Source organism: Bos indicus, chromosome 10 (assembly GCF_029378745.1).
Source record: "Bos indicus isolate NIAB-ARS_2022 breed Sahiwal x Tharparkar chromosome 10, NIAB-ARS_B.indTharparkar_mat_pri_1.0, whole genome shotgun sequence".
Classification (NCBI taxonomy): Eukaryota; Metazoa; Chordata; class Mammalia; order Artiodactyla; family Bovidae; genus Bos; species Bos indicus.
Window position 1 is genome coordinate 1,207,488 of NC_091769.1, and position 20,149 is coordinate 1,227,636.

The window sequence follows — 20,149 nt, forward strand, 5'->3', positions numbered from 1 at the left end:
GAAAAAGTATAGGAGAATGTTTTCTAACTTGGAGGAATAGAAATTAGACAAACATTTCTATATAACTGTGGGCAAATAAACAAAGGAAAAATAATGGCAGGCAAGGAGGATGTATTTCCATTCCTACCAGATATGGAATTAATATCCAGAATATATAGAAAAACTTACAGGGAAGAAAAAGAGAAAAATTAAACAAGTCATATAGAGATATTTCACATAAGACAAAAAAATATGAGTAGTCAGCAATCTGGGAAGTGTGAGTTAAAATACTCAAATAGTGTAGCTTCCTCATTAAATTGGCAGTTATTTAAAATGTCTACCTAAAGAAATGTAGATACAGGAAATTAGATACCAGAAGCTCTCTCATTCTGGTAATTACAAAAAAACCCTGAAGGGTCCATCAACAGGTAAATGGTTAAATGAATTAATAGTATTGTACATCCATACTGTTAAAAGAAATACTTCATTTATTGAGATACAGAAGTTTTGCATAATTCATTATTTATAAAAATTATAGATTATATACAGTATGAAACCATTTATGGTTAAAAAAAAAAAGCTAGATAGTTAAAAATTTAAATGATGGAGAAGGAAATGGCAACCCACTCCAGTGTTCTTGCCTGGAGAATCCCAGGGATGGGGGAGCCTGGTGGGCTGCCGTCTCTGGGGTCACACAGAGTCGGACACGACTGAAGTGACTTAGCAGCAGCAGCGATAGGAAAGTAAGTGATATGAAACAGCATTTCTATCCTGTATGTTGACCTGGCTGTAGGTGTGTTCTGTTATTTGAGGAAAGATAAATCTTAGGAACCCTTACCTCAGGCTTTTTAAAACACAGGGTACCACTTAGCCACCAGGAAGCCCATTAAAAGACAGGGAGGTCCAGTAATCAGTCTTTTAGGAAATTGGTAATGATGTCACCTAAACTTGAAACATTAAAAAAAAAAAAGTGTTCTCAACTGTGTAAAATCTTTCTCCTCGTACCTTCTCAAATGTAATCCTAGGAATTTTGCCTGTAAACAAAGCATTTCTGGGCCAGAAATACTTTCTCTCTTTATAGCAAGGCTTCACATTATATTGAGTGCCACAGGTTCCATCATTTTTAAAGGACACAGACATAAATGATAAATAATGGATATAAAAATATTACAATCTACCACCTCAAAAAATATTGTTTATGGAGCTTGGAGATTCAAGTATTGATTGCAGTTTTATTTTGAAAAGAATGCTACAACTTAAGTGGTTTTTCTTCCTCATGTTTATATTAAAAGAAAAGCAAATAAACTCTATTTTAATTAAAAAATATAAATGAAAACATGAATATTCTTTTTAAAAAGCAATTCTTTGTTTATTTGGCTGCAGTGGGTCTTAGGTGCGACCCGTGGGATATAGTTCCCTAACCAGGGATTGAACCCAGGCTCCCTGCATTGGGCGCACAGAGTCTTAGCCACTAGACCACCAGGGAAGTCCCTGGATATTCTTTTAAGTTTGAATGATGTTACCACAGAATGCCTTGTAACACAGCTGAAAATTTTTCCTTTCAAAAGAAATGGGAAAAAAATTGGTCTATCGGAAGATTTAGATTTCATAGGCTGCTGGATTTTTCATGGTTTTGTTATCCAAAGATATTTAGCATTTATAATAATAGCTTTATAGTCTTTGATGTGGATGTCCATACTTTAAACTTCAAACACTTCTGAATCCTTTAAGACCCGTCTAATGGCAGTGATGTCACACTGCAGCCTCTAACAGCAAGCAGCCGGGCTTTTGCCGGGCCCACTGCTTGCCCCCAGCAGTCTGCTGCCAGTAGAACCACTACACCAGCACCTGACCTCAGACTTCTGAAATGTGAGTGGTCTGACGGCAGCCTGCTCGTGATCACCTCTGCTAATGGAGGCCCCTTGAGTCAGAAAGGCTCCAAAATACAAGATAATCAGCAAGTCATTTATATTTGAAGTACATTACAGAAATTGCTGTGCAGCAAGTTTTCCTCCCTAATAGTGAAATGAATGTGCATCCATTAGTAGTGAGTGCCCAGCTGTATGATGGCATTGCATCCAGAAAGAGGGAATTTATCCCGTATGTTCCAGATAGATAATATACTTGAGATGATTAAAAATTGATCACGCTGTCAATAAAAATGTTTTCTTTCTGTATTAGTGGTGTATTCTGGGTGGCTTCAGTGAAGGTCTCTGAATTGCAGAGAATTGTATGTGAGAGTATTCCATTTTAAGGACTCGTTGGGTCCTACCTGTGCTACTGCTACAATCACAAGGTAATTGTTTGGGAGGATGAAGAAAAGACCTGCAACTAAGGCCAGGTTTACTATTTTATCTTTTGCAGAGTTAATATTGTTGACCTGTTCCCCCCATTTTTCTAAAGTAGCCTCTTGGATTTAAGGAATGTAAGAGGATCCAATGATTAGGCGTCGAAGGTTGGTTGAGAAGATACTGTTCCATGTATTGAGCTAGAAAAAGTGGATCCTGCCTGTTTAGAGCTTTGATCTGAGCTCTGCCTTGGAACAGGAAGGTTTAAAAATAAATGCATTTATTTAAAAATAATTTCTCTGTTTGTGAAAGTAGTATATCTTCTTTCCTCGGCAGATATTTATTTAGAACCTCTGTGTGCCAGAATGTGTTTTAGGTCAGGGGGATTTTGGTGAATTAATCCTTGCTGTTATACTCTTTGCATCTGTGGTTGTGTGCATGTGTGCCTGTGTGTTGGGGCATGTTTTATGTAGAAAATAAAATAGTATTTTAAGACTCCCACTGTTATCATCTTAGGGTAGTGTTCCTATTTTTTAATGTGCAAATAAATTTCTTGATACAGTGTATACACACAGAGAATTGTGTATGTTGTTGCTTTACTATATATGGTTGAGACCATATATATCATATATGATTCTATATCTCACTTTTTTGATTAATACAATACTATGAGTATTTTCTCATGTTACTCACTATTCTTTGACCTAGATGTCTAATCCATTATAGATAAGAATTCATTCATTCCTCAGTTAATAGACATTTAGGACATTTATCTTGCTGTTATAACTAATGCTGCAATGAATACCTTTGCACCTCATCTTTATTCTCATTTAAATAAGTTTCTAGATTTTTCAAACAAGGTTGAATAAACTTTGGCAAGTTTAAGTCCTGATCCAGACTGTTACCTGTATGGTGGGACCCACTGATAGAGAGCATAACATTTTTCTTCTTAACTTTGTAGGAGGCAAAGAAGATAGAAAAGTCTTGCCCTTCACAAGTTTGCTTTTAGCTTTTATTTGTGCATGCTGAGCATTACTGTTTTTGTGGCTGTGTCGCAAAGGCTTCCCAAGACTTGTTTCTGATCAAGTGATTGCAGCACACCAGAAGCTAGTGTTGAAATGCATTTTTTTCAGACATTAACTCTCAGGTCTCACCAGGCTAGTGCCAAACTGTGCATATTAAATATATCCCTACCTTGGAAGCATTTCTACAGGGAAATTGAATAGTGGCAGCATTAGAATCACAGACACAACTCTCTGGCCTGTTGTAATTTAAGGATTTAGTATGTCAGTGCTGCTAGCGCTGAGAGTTAAATTGAAATAGCACAGACTCTTTATCTGCACTGCGGGTAAGAGTGGGCTTATGTTTGTTCTTGGGAACACCGTGAGCTGCCCTGATTAAAAGGTTGGTCAGATCTGTGTATTTCTGAGCTCTTGAGTAGGTAGGTACATAGGTTAAGAAAAGGGAGTTGTAAAAGCTGGCAGCTGAATATCACCCTTGAGAGTTGAACTGTAATTAACTTTATTTTTAATATGAGAAAGTTATTTCATTTGAGAACTGGAAAATGCTCAGGATGTAGGTAAAGAGCAGTAATGACTTTACAGTCTCAAGACAATACCTAGAGGGAACTGGGAGGAACTAAATGAACAGTCTGGAGTTTAGCATATAAACTTAATCCCATTGGAGAGGTGCAAAAGTGCAGGCTCTTGGCTCTGGTCCTGTTTGGTAGCCATGCTTAAGTCATCCAGAAAAGGTGAACAAGTCAGCTTTTCTGGGTTGCTTAGGGTTGTTAGATGTAAAGGCAGATAACATTTCAGAGATTTTCAACAACAGTAAGCACTGTAGGACTCGGCAATATTAGCTGTATCTTGTGTACTTTCTTCAGGTATATTTTTTAATTTCTGAGTTTCCTAAAAAATCCTGAAGAGAAAATTGACTCTTTGAGAGGTTGTTTGATTTACTTACAGTCATGAAATAGATACTAACTCTCCTCTGATTCTTTTTTTTTTTTTTTTTAATATTTGGAATACCCAGTTTAGTTGCTAATTCGTGTCTGACTCTCACAACCCCATGGACTGTAGCCAGCCAGGCTCCTCTGTCCAGTCGATTCTCTAGGCAAGAATACTGGAGTGGGCTGCCATTTCCTTCTCCCCAACTCTCCTGATTCTTAACCCAGTGAGTCCTTTCCACTTCACTTTGAGGCTTTGTCTACATCAGTAATATTCCTGACAATCAGATATTCTACATAGGAATACCAGCCAGGAGACTATTTTCTACAGTTTTAAATAGTAAAAATTAAAATGTATCACATGCCAATTTAAAACTTTATGCCAATTTCCTAAATATTAATTGTGTCTGACTCTTTGCGACCCCATGGACTGCAGCACGCCAGGCTTCCTTGTCCTCCACTATTTCCTGGAGCTTGCTCAAACTCAACCATCTCATCCTCTGTCGCCCCTTCTCCTCCTAAATAATAAATACAGCAAAATGCCTGGATATAAATAACAAGTATATTGGATGTTAGATGCTAAAAACTAAATCCAAATAGTTCTTCTCTTTGAATAGTTAATATAGTTGGTAGGAAACTTGCTTTGTATGCAGTAGTACATGGCACATTCCCTTGGCTGCCACACTGCATTCAATTCAAAATGTTCACATAGAATTCTGATGTTCTGTCAAGAATGTAACTTTCCTAAATCGCTCTATTGACTTTTAGGTGTGTGTGTGGCTGTATTAGCATTATCTTTATAAGCAACTGATGGAAAATATGAATGTTTGGGCATCAAAAAAGCATAGGCTCTAGGCGCCGGGCCTCGGTAGTTGCAGCTCGCGGGCCCTAGCGTGTGGGCTCAGTCGCTGTGGTGCGTGGGCTTAGCTACTCCACGGCAGGTGGAATTTTCCCAGACCAGGGATCGAACCAGTGGCCCCTGCAATGGCAGGAAGATTCTTATTCTCTGAAGCACCAGGGAAGTCCAAAATATATTTTTTAAATAAAACACTTTTACTTTATTCTTTCTTCATATTCCAGTTAGAAACCTTTTTTTCCCATAATTGTATGTGTAAGCGTCTCATGACTTTGAATTTCATTTCAGGCAGTGAAAGGAGAGGTAAGAACAAAATAATTGTTTAAAAAGGGTGTATGTTGGTCCTGAGATCTGATTTTACCTGACTTAAAACTCTAATAGGCAGCCTGCTTCTGTCTCATGGGTGTTGGTAGAAGACACCATATTCTTGGGACAGGGACAGAGCCCCTGCTAGGCTAGATGCTCCAGATGTTTCTTATTTTCTTACAAAACCTATATGAAATAGATTTAAAATTTTTTTCTATTTATACTTTTTTTTATAGAGTCAGAACAGACTTAAGCAAATAAGTAACTTGCATAAGTTTTGCCCAGCCAGTAAGTGGCAGAGCCAAGACTGGAACCAGCGTCTCTGAGCTCCGTTCTTTTACCTCTATGTTTTGTAGTATACAATTCTCTTAGGTCTCAGGTTTTTGGGTGAAGAGATCTGTATATATCTTTAGATTAAGATTTTAAATTTTGTGTATTTTCCTATGTATTCTTATTGATTTCTAGTTTTTTTAATATATCAGTTTCTGATGAAATATTAAAAAGCAATTGATCATGGATTTTGTCCATTGATCTATATAATTCTGACTTTCAAGTTTATACAGTTCAAAACTATTATGTATTTAGAAACTACATATAATTATAAATTACATAATTATAAAAACTAAAATTATATAAGTATCAAAACAAAAAGAAAGTGAAGTCGCTCATTCATGTCCTACTCTGCGACCCCATGGACTATAGCCTGTCAGACTCCTCCGTCCATGGCAATACTGGAGTGGGTTGCCATTTCTTCCTCTAGGGGATCTTCCTGACCCAAGAATCGAACCTGGGTCTCCTGTACTGCAGTTAGACTCTACCATTTAAGCCACCAGGGAAGACAAAAACAAAAGTATATATAATTTACATAGCTCAAAGATACATAGGTTCGGGCCAGTTATTCTTCCTAACAAGTTGTTTTCCTTCCTTATCATTTTGTTCACTTATTTTTCCTTGTGTTTATGTACTATTATTATATGAGCTACTTTGAGACTTGGTATCTGTCAGATACATCTTTTTTTTTTCATCTTATTTTCAGTGTTCCTGATTGGTTTTGTCTTAGGTGTGTTTCTTGCAAGAACTATATAGCCATAGTTTGGGATTTTCTTTTTTTTTTAAATCCAGCCTCGTTCAGTTCAGTTCAGTTCAGTCGCTCAGTCGTGTCCGACTCTTTGCGACCCCATGAACTGCAGCACGCCAGGCCTCCCTGTCCATCACCAACTCCCGGAGTTCACTCAGACTCACGTCCATCAAGTCAGTGACGCCATCCAGCCATCTCATCCTCTGTCGTCCCCTTCTCCTCCTGCCCTCAATCCCTCCCCACATCAGAGTCTTTTCCAATGCCTGGTAACTCCTGTCTTTTAAAAACTGGCCCCCTATAATGTGTTTAGAACCTGCATTTCGTTCTGTATTTTGACTGTCACAGAAGGGCGCTCAGTAGCGGTGCTCTGTGTGCGTTTTAACTCAAGCTCTGTCGTTAGTAGTAGCCGCTTTGCAGGTTTGCATTTCTAGAGCTCTCGTGACTCACAACTAAAAAGTGGTCCAAGTTAGCAAGGAAGTTAAGCGCTGGACCTGGTGTGTTTTGCCTTTGTCAGTCTGTTTTTCCTTCTGTGCTTAGTTGCTCAGTCATATCCGACTCTTTGCGACCCCATGGACCGTAGCCCACCAGGCTTCTCTGTCCATGGGGATTCTCTAGGCAAGAACACTGCAGTGGGTTGCCATGCCCTCCTCCAGGGGATCTTTGCAACTCAGGGATTGAACCCAAGTCTCCTCCATTGCAGGTGGATTCTTTACCAGCTGAGCCAGCAGGGAAGCCCAAGAATACTGGAATGGGTAGCCTATCCCTTCTCCAGGGGAACTTCCCGACCCAGGAATCGAAGTGGGGTCTCCTGCCTTGCAGGCAGAGTCTTTGCCAGCTGAGCCACCAGGGACGCCCTGGCAGCCTTTCCTTACTAGGTCATTATTTGTCATGTTTTCTCCACCAAGAAAAGTGCGCCTAACATCCTGCAGAAACACCAGCGATGCTGGTGGAGCAAGCAGCAGAGGCGGCAGTGCGTGTGGTCCGTGTCACCCCCTCTGTAACCGTGCTGCTTGTCCTCCGTGCAGTGTGGCTTCCTGCTGTGGTGCATGGCTCCCAGCCCCGCCAACGGAGCAGACCTGCTCTACAAGCGCATCATCCGGCCTTTCTTCCTGAAGCACGAGTCCCAAGTAGACAATGTGGTGAACGACCTGAAGGACAAAGCCAAAGAGACTGCAGACACCATCTCCAAGGAAGGTATGGCTTGGGGGCAGCCTGGCTCAGTGTGCGAGGGGCCGGGGTCATACTGGCCCAGACAGCGGGCTTCCTCACTTCACGTCCTGTTGGCTTTCCTCAGCCACGTGCCAAGGCTGTTCTGGGATTTCTCCACCAAGGCTTTGCCTGTTGCCTTTACTGTTCCCAACATTCTTCTGCCATGCCACGAATAACACACCATTCACTCAGCACATTAGGAAAAGTGACTTTCCTGTGGTGGGTGGAGATTTTAGGGGTCATCTGTATTTATATACAAGTCCAGTCTCCCTAATTCATTGCAGGTTGAGCTGCTTGTTATGCTGCTGTTCAAATGGCTTTTGTGAGAAGTGCAAGAGAATGCCCCCTCTCTCGGCCTTTCTCATCCATTCATTCAACAAATACTTATTTATTGAGGTGACTTAATTATGTGCCAAGCATGTTCATAGCACTGGGTATGAGCCAGGGAACCAAACAGACCAGCAGACCATACTGCATGAACCCATGAAGCTTACAGTCTTGTTGAGAGAGAGAGAGAATACAATGAAAAAGCAAGTTACGTGGTGTAGTTAGCACATGATACAGAGAAAAATAAAATAGATCCAAAGATAGGGAGTGCGCAGGGGCTGAAGGGAAGGTGACAGTTTTAAAGAGTGATTTAGGAAATCCTCACAAAGGAGGCAATACTGCGTCACATTTGAAAGTGTTAAGGGAAGGAACCATGGGGAAGAAAGCCCCCATGGGAGAACTAGCATGTGCGAAAGCTGAGAGCAGGGAACGTATGACTGGAAGGGAGTGGCCCAGAGGGAGAGCTGAAGGAGACCAGGCTGCAGAGCAGCTAGAATGGAACATCCCGGTTACTGGAGAGGAGGACCCAAGTGCCCAGGATACTGGGAGAATACTGAAATCAGTGATAATTCAAGTAACAGCAGTGCTCAAAAGTGATTGTAAGTTTGGAGCTAAAATCTTAAAGAAATGAGGCAGCACAGCCCAAGGGTCAGAGAGAATTGGAAAAAAGATGGGCGGCTGGGAAAGGTCATCTGATGCCATGAGATTCTGAACACAGCCATGAAGATCAAAGACAATGCTTCCTGGACCTCCAGACCCAGAAGTACCAGGGTCATGGAAGGAAATGCATAGGACACTTGAGAAGGCAGTATCCTGGGGAGCAGGCAGGTCTCTGTAAGAGCAACAGGAAGCAGGATCCATTTGGAGAAACGGGTGAGGACAGAGGTCTTCCTGATGATGGGTCGGAAGTTCCAGAGGGCACAGTAAGGGTTTTAGCCAATGGACAGTGGGCATAGAACTAGGGAATTAAAATACAAAAAGGGTTCTACGCTCCTGAGAAAGTGGGAGACGAGAGGTGAGCTGGCCTCTGGGGAAGGAAGACCCCCAGATGGCCCGCTGCAGCCCTGATGCCCCAGCTGATGTGTGTTCTCCTCCTCCTCGCAGACTGTGTCCTCCCCAAGCCCTGCTCCCGCACGCAGCTCCAGTCTCCTTCAGTGCGTTCCTACGTTTCTTCACATCCTCCCACTCTAGGATCGCCAGTTCCTTTTGAAGAGGTTTCTTAACTGTTCTTCTCTGTTCTTAACCAAACCAGCAGCCTCTGGTGATGTCATTTCTGTCTAGTTCACCCACATTTCTCGGCCTTTGATTCTCTTAGATCTCAGTCCTCTAAAATCCTGTTTTACTTTGATAGGATACATTCATAAACTGAGGTTAAGAGTGAAAATAAGAGGGATTTTGAGGCTGACACATTACAGACTCTGAGTTTCTGGATTCTCCAGGAAGTACATTTTTGCAAAGAGCTAGTTGAGAGCCTGCAGTGTCTTTGTAAACTTTAGTCCACAATTTTAAGTGAATGAAGGGAGAGCCGCTGTCGGGCAGCTGGTGCATAAGGAGGGCAACCTTGCCTGGCACCCGCTCAGGGCTCTGAGAACAGCTGCAGTCTGGACTCTCAGGGGGCCTCAAGGCTCTCAGAACCCTCCCCGCGGCCCGCAGACACATCACACGAGTTCTTAGAGCACATTCCAAGCCAAGTGGTAATTAGGAAGGCCAGGGAGGACCTGGAATTTCTTGACTGTACACAGGACACTATACACTCAAGGAGCCTCTGCTTCTTGCGATACTCGGGGGGCCAGGACACAGTGGCACAGGCGACACGGTCACTCGAAGGGGCCGGGTCCTCAGTAACTTGGCTGCAGTGCTCAGGAGCTGCGTTTGAAGAGTTCTCAGGTCCATTTCCTGGAAACTCTGCTAGCCCTGCCCACAGACCTCCGTGTGTCCTCATCTGAGCGTGAGTCACCCACGGCGTCACCCACAATAGGAGCCACATCGGCACACAGCTGGGTTACACACAGCTCTGATACAGTTTTCTCTCCTTCTAACAGCCAGGAAAGCCGCCGTGAGTTTACTGGGCGAGGAGAAGAAGAGCACCTAGACCGCTGACTGGCCGGAGCCTCCCTGGCGCCTCTGCGCCTCCCACTGGAGCGCGATACCGTATTAGGGGCTGTGGTGTATGATCGTTTTAATAATGTTGCCTTGGAAACATTTTTGATATATTAAACAAAGGAATGTGTTGTAAGGTTTTTTGCTTACTTTTACTGTTTATATACTTAGGGAGCATTTACATTTAATGCAATGGGCAGTGTCCAGGTTTTCAGAAAATATATTATGCCTCTGGGTAGGAAAAGACCTATGTTACCATCCTGTAGGAAATATAAACTTAAAATTATATATCCCACAGGCTTTGTACTGCAGTGGGCTCTCTCTGCATGCATTTTCTCTGTACTTACCCTGTACTTACATTTTAGGATACTCTTTAAGAAAATGTTTCAATGTTTTTAATGTATCTGTGCATACACACATGTAGGGACATGTTACTGTCTATAGCCTGCATATTGCTTATGGGGAGCACCAGCCAGAGGCTGAAGGTTCCATTGTGTTGGTGTGATCTGCTGAATAATACTTCAGAAAATTAATACAAATGAGCAGTGTTTCAAAGGAACAGTTAAGTGATGAATGAGGCAGAAGGGAGGTTGGCATGGTGGTTTCCTAACATTGTAGCAGCTGAATACCAGAACAGCTTTGTGAAGCAGTCAGCTAAGTGATAAATGGGGAAATGTACACACATCACAGTTTCCAGTTCTGTAGAACTAGCAATATTGTCTTGTAGCTTTTAAAAAACTGGCTGATACACTTTGTTGTGGAAACCATCCCTGGTTTCACTTTCATAGCTGAGTAACATGTTGGTTTAGTCTTGTTTCTTTTCCAGTCTTTTGAAAAGCCTCTACTTTAAGGACCCTCCAGAGACTTGCCCACCTCTCATTACATGTACGTTCTTGTTTGTATCATTAGCACCTACATGCTCATGGTGACACCAGGCTCGAAGAGCAGTTCTCAGAGAAGTACGACATGCTGCACAGCCTAGCTGCTAGTGCTTAAGACAAACACCTTTCCCTTCTTTCCCTGGACTTGAGGGTCAAACAACAGAGGCTTCCCTAGGTTACAAGTCAGAATCATTTGCAGTCCATTTACATGCTTTCATCTATATGCTTTGTTTTGATGATAAACTATGAGGTTATATGCAGTTTAAGTACAAAACAAAAAGTTAATATTACTAGCTTGATTAGCCAAATGGCTTATAGGGACCTTGACAACTTGTCCATACTAAAGAATCTAAGCTTTGCACTGACCATACTGCTAGGATCCTTCTCAGACTAAACTGACTAAAACAAAAGCATTGCAAAACTAACAACCAGGCCTATAAAATATTTTAAGGCAAATAAAGATGATTAGTTCCCTTTTAGAAAACAATTAGGTAAAGTCATAATGATGTGTCACAATGCAATACAAAAGTATGTCAAAGGTATCAAAAATAAGGAACAATATCACCCCAATATAACAATATGGATCAGGGCCTTTTTGGGGAGAGAGGAATGTGACGATAATAAAGCATCTTATTAAGCTTATGTTAAAACATAAAATCTTTCAGAAAGCAAACAGCTACTTGTTATTGGAAGAAAATCAAGCCTTAAGTTAAAAAGTTTTAGAAGTACCTCTAGGAGTATTTAAATCCCTTTCCCTATAAATCAAGTATGCTTTCTTGGTGGTAAAAGAATGAAAATTAGCAACTTCTAGCATTCAGACTATATAATCAGACTGTTAGTATACAGAATATGTAACTTTTAGTGTAGAAAATATCAGGCAAGATGGTGAAGCATGAAAGTTACTATTGCTTATAACTACTTACAGGCTAATATCAATTTAGACAGAAATTTCTGAATGCAATTTTTTTTTTTTTGTTACCATAGGTTTCTCTTGCAGTACATTCTGTAAGAAATTTTAGTTACTCTTTTTGGCAGTCAGCATGTACATATTAATGACAGGAGAAGCTATGAGTTGAGCAATTTTTGTCTCAGTTTAGATTTCCAAAAAAAACATACTGCTGTGGCTAGAGTATTTGAAAAACTAATTGAGCCTGTGTTCAGCTATAAGACAAGTATTTATTTGTACATGAATGGTATTTTGGGGATATGTGAAGGCAAAGAATTCCTACAACAAGACAGTTACTGCTACCCTGGGGAGTCTTCTACCCACAGCCTGAAGAATATGAGCATAACCTTCAAATAAGTTACCACCTGTCCTGAAGATGTGATATATTAAATGGAAATAGATGTAAATAAAATTTTGTTATCTCATTGAGCTTTTGTTATCTCATTGAGCTTTTATAGTCCATTTTCTTTTATGGGGCTTAAAATAAAATGTAAGAAGAATCTTAACACAGATAAATAACCCTTTAACACTGCTGTTCATGGACCGTGTTTCTCACCTGGCCTGTGATTTTCCCCGTGGTGGTGACTACCTGTCAGAGCAAAGACTTTCCCTAAAAACAAGCGAGGGGGTATATGTGTACATATGGCTGATTCATGTTGTTGTACAGCAGAAACTAACACAACATTGTAAAGTAATTATACTTCATAAAAAAATATAAAATATTTAAAAGCCAGGAAAAAAAAATACCAGTCAAAAAGAGTTTCTACTAATTAGCAATAAATGGAGAGGAAACCCAAACTCTTCTTGACCTTTGCATAACACAGGTTTGAAGTGCATGGGCTCACTTACAGATTTTTTCAATAAACACACACTGCAGTACTACACAATCTGCGGCTGATTGAATACCCGGGCGCTGCAAAGTTATCACCGAGCGGTTGCCTGAGAGGAGTCAGCTCTAATGCTGGCATAATGCATTACACACAGTCTCACACGGCTACTAGTTGGTGCTACTATTTCATGTAAGTGTATCTTAATATAGTAAACACACATATGCCTCCAAATCACTCTGTATTTTTAGACTAAGAAAAGAAGAACTGGGGATTTTATTCGAAACGCCTGCCTTTGGAGAGTGCACTTCGGTCAGCATCCGCTCCTGCGTCTGCCTTTGCATGTCTGTATGTCTAGAATCATGGTGTTTAATTAGAAAGTAAGAGATACAGTTCACATCCTTAACCAAATATTAGTTCTGTATGATACAGCAGGAGAAAGTACATATATCTGAGAATGACCTTAAGTTTTTCAGGCTGCTTACTACAGTATTAGCTTATAAAATCTGTAACATACATGCCTCAGAGAATTAAGAGCAATAAAGAGGTTCTTTGGTCAAATCAGAGGTTCTCAAGTATTAGTGTGCATCAGGATTTCCTTGGGGAGGGGAGGAATTGGTAAAAGATTGCTGGTCCCATCCCCGATTCAGGAAGTCTGGGGTGGGGCTGAAACATTTGTATTTGGAACAAGATCCCAGGTGATGCTAATGATACAGAAACCACACTTTGACAAGAAATCACTGAGTTAGGTTAATGGTGTCTTTATACTCAGTATAGAGGTTTTCAGGCCTGGCTGTACATCACCATCATCTGAGCAGCTTTCAGAAAATACTAGTGTCTGCCTCCACTACCAGAAATTTTAACAATCAACTATATACCCAGGTGCCAGTATTTTAAAACTCTTCCAATGTATAACCAGGATTAAGAAAGTGAAATGAAATTCATGTTTTGGCAAGAAAAATTTAAACATAAAAATTCTTTGCTGTTTGGCCTCCCCTCTCCCTCCAACTTCAGCTTCCCTGATAGCTCAGTTGGTAAAGAATCCGCCTACAATGCAGGAGACCCTGGTTCGATCCCTGGCTCAAGAAGATCCACTGGAGAAGGGATAGGCTGCCTACTCCAATATTGTTGGGCTTCCCATGTGGCTCAGCTGGTAAAGAATCCGCCTGCAATGTGGGAGACCTGGGTTCGATCCCTGGGTTGGGAAGATGCCCTGGAGAAGGGAAGAGCTACCCACTCCAGTATTCTAGCCTGGAGAATTCCATGGACTGCATAGTCCATGGGGTTGCAAAGAGCTGAACATGACTGAGCAACTTGCACTCCCCCAATTGTGCATTGTATATCTACATTATGCATTGACCAAACCTCCCCTGACAGCAGGAATACCTGCTCACCATAACCAGCAACATTCTCTCAGCATGAAGACAACTCTTTAAAAGACAACATTCCTTTTTGAGCTTGTAAAAAGTCACATGACCCACCATGATGGTGCTTACATCTGGATTATGAAAACTCAAATATGAATACATCATTTAACGTACTGCCCTCTGTCTCAAAAAACGTATATAAATTGTCTTGACTTTTAATGGGCAGAACAACTCTCTGAGCTTTCTGAGGTGCTCTTCCCAGGCTATAATCTTCAAATTTGGCTCGAATAAAATCTTCCAATTTTTCTTAAGTTGACTAATTTTTTGACGACAGCTACTATTAGAGACTACTGCTAAGGTCAAGAATGCCAAGGTCTGGACAGTTTCTCTTAGCTAATTAGTTCAGCTCATGTGTTAGTTTCCTGTTATTGCTGTAACCAGCACAAATGTATCAGCTTATAGTTCTGAAAGACAGACATCCGAAAGAGGTGGGCAGGGCTGCATTATTTCTGGAGATACAGGAGAACCCATTTTCTTGCTGCTTTCAGCTTCCACACTCTGCCTGTATCCCCGTTTGTGGCCCGCTAGTACACTGACCCCTGCTTCCCTTTTATAAGCTTCTCTGTGATTACATTGGGCCCACTTGGATAACCCAGGATACTCTCTCCAGCTCAAGATTCTTAATCTCACATGCAAAGCTTTTTGCCATGAAAGCAACATATTTACTGGTTTTTTTGCGAGGGTGGATGATGGTCAGGCGAACAGCATATTCTGCCTACCCCACTAGTCTCTCTCTTTGGGTACAGAAATTTCGTTATTGTTACCCCCAATATCAAAATAACTGCAAAGAGTATATTAATGTTGGGAGGGAACTAAAAAAAGAGGAGGATTTAATGAAGAACTACCTTATTCACAACCATGTAGCCTGGAGGTTTATCCTCTGGAAAGAGTGGGGGATCCTTGGAGAGGGGGCACGGGCAGAGTTAAGGGAGGGAAGTTGCATTAAAAGCATGACTGAGTGACCAAATGCTGAGACCCATTTGCCCACGCTGCCTTCTCCCACTAGGCGCCCAGATCTTTATCCTGGGAGCTTGTCAGCCTTCTCTCCGGGGAAGCAGATCAACCTTAGAGAAAACATCTACCTGATATGGACAAGCTTTTTGAAAGGACATTTTGACAATTGATAATTCATCAAATAGTCATAAAACTAAGCAAATAAAATTAGCTCCAAGGAAAACAAAAATAACCATAGCATACTCCAGAGTGTTTCCGGAGATAAGCTAAATCTTCAAAATGCATCTGAATTCCAGGCTGGGGCCAGTGAGTGTGAAATTTTCACAAGCTCCCTGGGGAGTCCAGTACTGCTGCACACCGATCACACTATTTAGCAGCAAAGGTACTGCATAATTCAGCTATGAATGAAACACAGAACAACAATGTACACTTTAAATTGTTGTTGTTCAGTTGCTAAGTTGTGTCCGACTCTGTGACCCTATGGACTGCAGCACCCCAGGCTTCCCTGTCCTTCACTATCTCCCGGAGCTTGCTGAAACTCATGTCCATTGAGTCAGTGATGCCATCCAACTAACTCGTCCTCTGTTGCCACCTTCTCCTCCCACCTTCAATCTTTCCCTGCATCGGGGTCTTTTCCAATGAGTTGGCTCTTCGCATCACATGGCCCAAACTATTGGAGCTTCAGCTTCAACATCAGTCCTTCCAATGAATATTCAGGGTTGATTTCCTTTAGGACTGACTGTGGTACTGACTCCAGCACCACAGTTCAAAAGCATCAATTGTTTAGCGCTCAGCTTTCTTTATGGTCCAGCTTTCACATCCATACATGACTACTAGAAAAACCATAGCCTTCACTAGACAGACCTTTGTTGGCAAAGTGATGTCTCTGCTTTTTAATATGCTGTCTATGTTTGTCATAGATTTTTCTTCCAAGGAGCAAGCATCTTTTGAATTCATGGCCACAGTCACCATTTGCAATGATTTTGGAGCCCAAGAAAATAGTCTCTATTTCTATTGCTTCCCCATCTATTTGACATGAAGTGAAGGGACCAGATACCATGATCTTTGCTTTTTCAATGTTGAGTTTTAAGCCAGTTTTTTTTCACGTTCCTCTTTCACCTTCATCAAGAGGCTCTTTAGTTACTCTTTGCTCTCTGCCTTTAGGGTGGTGTCATCTGCATACCTGAGATTATTGCTATTTCTGCCAGTACTCTTAATCCAGCTTGTTATTCATCCAGCCCACCATTTTGCATGGTATACTCTGCATGTAAGTTAAATAAGCAGGGTAACATTATACTACAGCCTTGTCATACTCCTTTCCTAATTATGAGCCAGTCCATTATTCCATGTCTGGTTCTAACTGTTGCTTCTTGAGCTGTATACAAGTTTCTCAGGAGTCAGGTAAGATGTGATTACAATGATGAAATACAGTGGTAGGAGGGAAGATGGGAAAGATGCATGCATGTCTTGGGAATAAAGAAAGGAAAATGAAATCATCCTCTTCTACAGATGAAGTTAATGCCTAAATGGAATGCCAATTAAAATTGGCTGCTGCTGCTGCTGCTAAGTTGCTTCAGTCGTGTCCGACTCTGTGTGACCCCATAGACGGCAGCCCATCAGGCTCCCCCGTCCCTGGGATTCTCCAGGCAAGAACACTGGAGTGGGTTGCCATTGCCTTCTCCAATGCATGAACGTGAAAAAAAAAAAGAAAGTGAAAAAATAAAGTGAAGTCGCTCAGTCGTGTCCGACTCCTAGTGACCTCATGGACTGCATCCCACCAGGCCCCTCCGTCCATGGGATTTTCCAGGCAAGAGTACTGGATTGGGTTGCCATTGCCTTCTCCGATTAAAATTGGCTAGCTCTTTCAATTATGTACAAGTATAAAACTGATAATAATAAAGTCCTTTAAAAAAAGGGCAAAGAAGGTGAACATAATTCACTGAAATGACTCTGTTTTTCACTTGGCTGGCAAAGAAGTAAAGATAACTATTCACTGACTGCAACATGAACAAACAGCAACACGTACAGCAATAGTTGTGAAACCTTTCCTGGCAATCCTATTGCCCTATCTCTAAAACAATTTTAGGTTCTAGGCATCTTTCTGTGACAAATCTTTTACACTGACTGCCCAGTATCCACTCTCAACTACTCACTTTCTTGTCTGCCACTCTATCAGGACTGAGAAGGTTGTATTTCACTTTGTGCCGGAGTTCTTGACAATGAAACAAGTTGGCCAGGACAGGTTTTGAGAAATCCCTGCCTTTCCTTTGACACACTTTCCAGGAAATTTTTGCAGAGACTAACACCTGTGGTCGGCAGTTTTTATTGTGATCGACCAAAAATTTTTAACAATTAAACCTCAACATTCAGAAAACTTAGATCATGACATCCAGTCCCATCACTTCATGGCAAATAGATGGGGAAACAGTGGAAACAGTGGCAGACTTTATTTTGGGGGCTCCAAAGTCACTGCAGATGGTGACTGCAGCCATGAAATTAAAAGACACTTGCTCCTTGGAAGAAAAGCTATGACCAACCTAGATGGCGTATTAAAAAGCAGAGACATTACTTTGCTGACAAAGGTCCGTCTAGTCAAGGCTATGGTTTTTCCCGTGGTCATGTATGGATGCGAGAGCTGGACTATAAAGAAAGCTGAGTGCTGAAGAATTGATGCTTTTGAACTGTGGTGTTGGAGAAGACTCTTGAGAGTCCCTTCGACTGCAAGGGGATCCAAGGAGTCTAAAGGATATGGGTCCTAACTATTCATTGGAAGGACTGATGTTGAAGCTGAAACTCTTACTTTGGCCACCTGATGCGAAGAACTGACTCATTTGAAAAGACCCTGATGCTGGGTAAGATTGAAGGTGGGAGAAGGGGACGACAGAGGATGAGATGATTGGATGGCATCACCGACTCAGTGGACATGAGTTTGAGTAAACTCTGGAAGTTGGTGATGGACAGGGAAGCCTGGTGCAGTCCATGGGGTTGCAGAGTCAGACATGGAGTGACTGAAGTGAACACCTGTGGCCGGCAATTTTTACTGTTGCTGGCCAAAAATTGTTATTTCACTAATACTTTGTGGGTTATTATATTCAACAATTATACCTCACACACCTGTAAAGTCATTTTCGTGAAACACTATATTAAATACACTCTTCTTTGGAAGCAAAGGAGCATTCTCCAGCATTTCATTTCATTTTCACTTCCCATTGCAGAATCAATCACTAAGGATTTTTGTCTTTTTGTTGGTCTGACATCATCATTTACACCATCTGAATCAGAACTATATTCTGAAGAACTATGATCTTCTGAGACACTAGTATTAATACATATGTCACTCAGCCAGAGGAAGTATCTACTTAAGATTCACTGAAAAATTCTTCACTCAAAAATTTTGTGATGCTTCTTTCTTGAAAGTTTTACAGTAATAAAGGTGTGTTTATAATATACACAATGTTGCAACAAAACCTGACCCAGCGAAATGAGGATGATAACGACAATCTAAGTTGTCTGATGAACGCTTGATCACTCTGTGAACTTCACACGGTGATGTCAGGGGGACAGATGTGGAACTCTGACGTGGTGTCGGGTCTGCCACCAGTCCCCTTACAAGTCTGTAACAACTTAAGGACGCTGGAAACATGCCACAGATAGTGGAGTACAGAGGTAGGAGGGCATCACTGAGCAACTGGATCAACACCTACAATAGCCTTTGAGTTTCACGTTATTTAAAAATTTAATTCCTGTTTAAGTCCCTCATTCTTTTCTGTTGTACAGCCATATTCGTAAGTGATACGTTTTTCCAAAGAGGGCTTTTCTGAATCATGTTTTGCACCCCTGTATTTATTTGTCAGTCTGATATATAAACTACTTTACAATTATGCTCACTATAGGACATAGTAAAAATAGAAACTGTTGGAGAGAAAACCTAAGTAGCAGTTCTAATACTTCCCCCTACACACCAGTGGGTCATCTCATACAGCCTGGGTTATAATCCCTTTTAGAGTTCTGAAACTCTGGCTACGTTTATTCTGTAATCACTTGGAATTGTTCGATCTCTAGCAATAAAACAGGAATTGGGATTTAAAGAAGGCTATGAGTTCACTCACAGGATTCACAGAAGAGCGGCACTAGGCCTCAGGAAGATGTGAATCACATCTTAGCTCCTTTCACCATCTGTACTTGTGTTTCTACTCCATACATAAAATTGAACTGGCCTGGCCTTGGCCACATCCTGCGGTCAGGGTGCAGTCCTGTGATTGACAGCTCTTCCAGAAGCACACTGAGTCAGAGAAGGCAGTCCCCCAGGAGATGCTCAGTAGACAAAAACAAAAGGCCAAAGAAGGAGTCTCTTAAGTTTTACACAAAGTCACCACTTTTAGAACAGTGCTTTGGAATAAAGTCAGAATTATCAATCCACTTTAGTTTCTTGGAAAAAAGTTTATCTCAAGGTGCTAAAGCATAGACAATTTTAGAACTCCAATCTACAGAATAAGCAAATCTAAAGCTTAAACTTCCACATGTCAACAAACTAGTAATTGATGAAACAACTCAATTACAAAGACTGATTAAAAGAATATGATCCACAGACTGCCTGTTCATAGACCTCCAAAAGGATTTAACCACTTTCTGGTTTTAGGTTCACACAATGGCACCCCACTCCAGTACTCTTGCTTGGAAAATCCCATGGACAGAGGAGCCTGGTAGGCTGCAGTCCATGGGGTCACTAAGAGTCGGACACGACTAGGCAACTTCACTTTCACTTTTCACTTTCATGCATTGGAGAAGGAAATGGCAACCCACTCCAGTGTTCTTGCCTGGAGAATCCCAGGGATGGGGGAGCCTAGTAGGCTACCGTCTATTGGGTCACACAGAGTTGGACACGACTGAAGTGACTTAGCATAGCATAGCATGAGCTTCCACTCCCCATTTTATTCCCTTTATCTCCTCTACTGGCATTAACCAGTTCATAAGCAAAAGCTACAAAAAGTTTCAAATTTTATTTCACTAAAATTAAAAAGAT

The 20,149-nt window shown here is 41.3% G+C and overlaps 1 protein-coding gene across 1 annotated transcript in view; it reads left to right on the forward strand.

The window, feature by feature from the left end:
- REEP5 (receptor accessory protein 5) overlaps positions 1-12,347 on the forward strand; it is a 50,620-nt gene extending 38,273 nt beyond the window's left edge. Inside the window, exons 4-5 of the mRNA XM_019968007.2 lie at positions 7,481-7,649; positions 10,034-12,347. Coding sequence (XP_019823566.2) covers positions 7,481-7,649; positions 10,034-10,083 — 219 coding nt within the window. The 3' untranslated portion in view covers positions 10,084-12,347. The remainder of the gene's footprint in view (positions 1-7,480; positions 7,650-10,033) is intronic.
- The last annotated feature ends 7,802 nt before the right edge of the window (positions 12,348-20,149 follow it).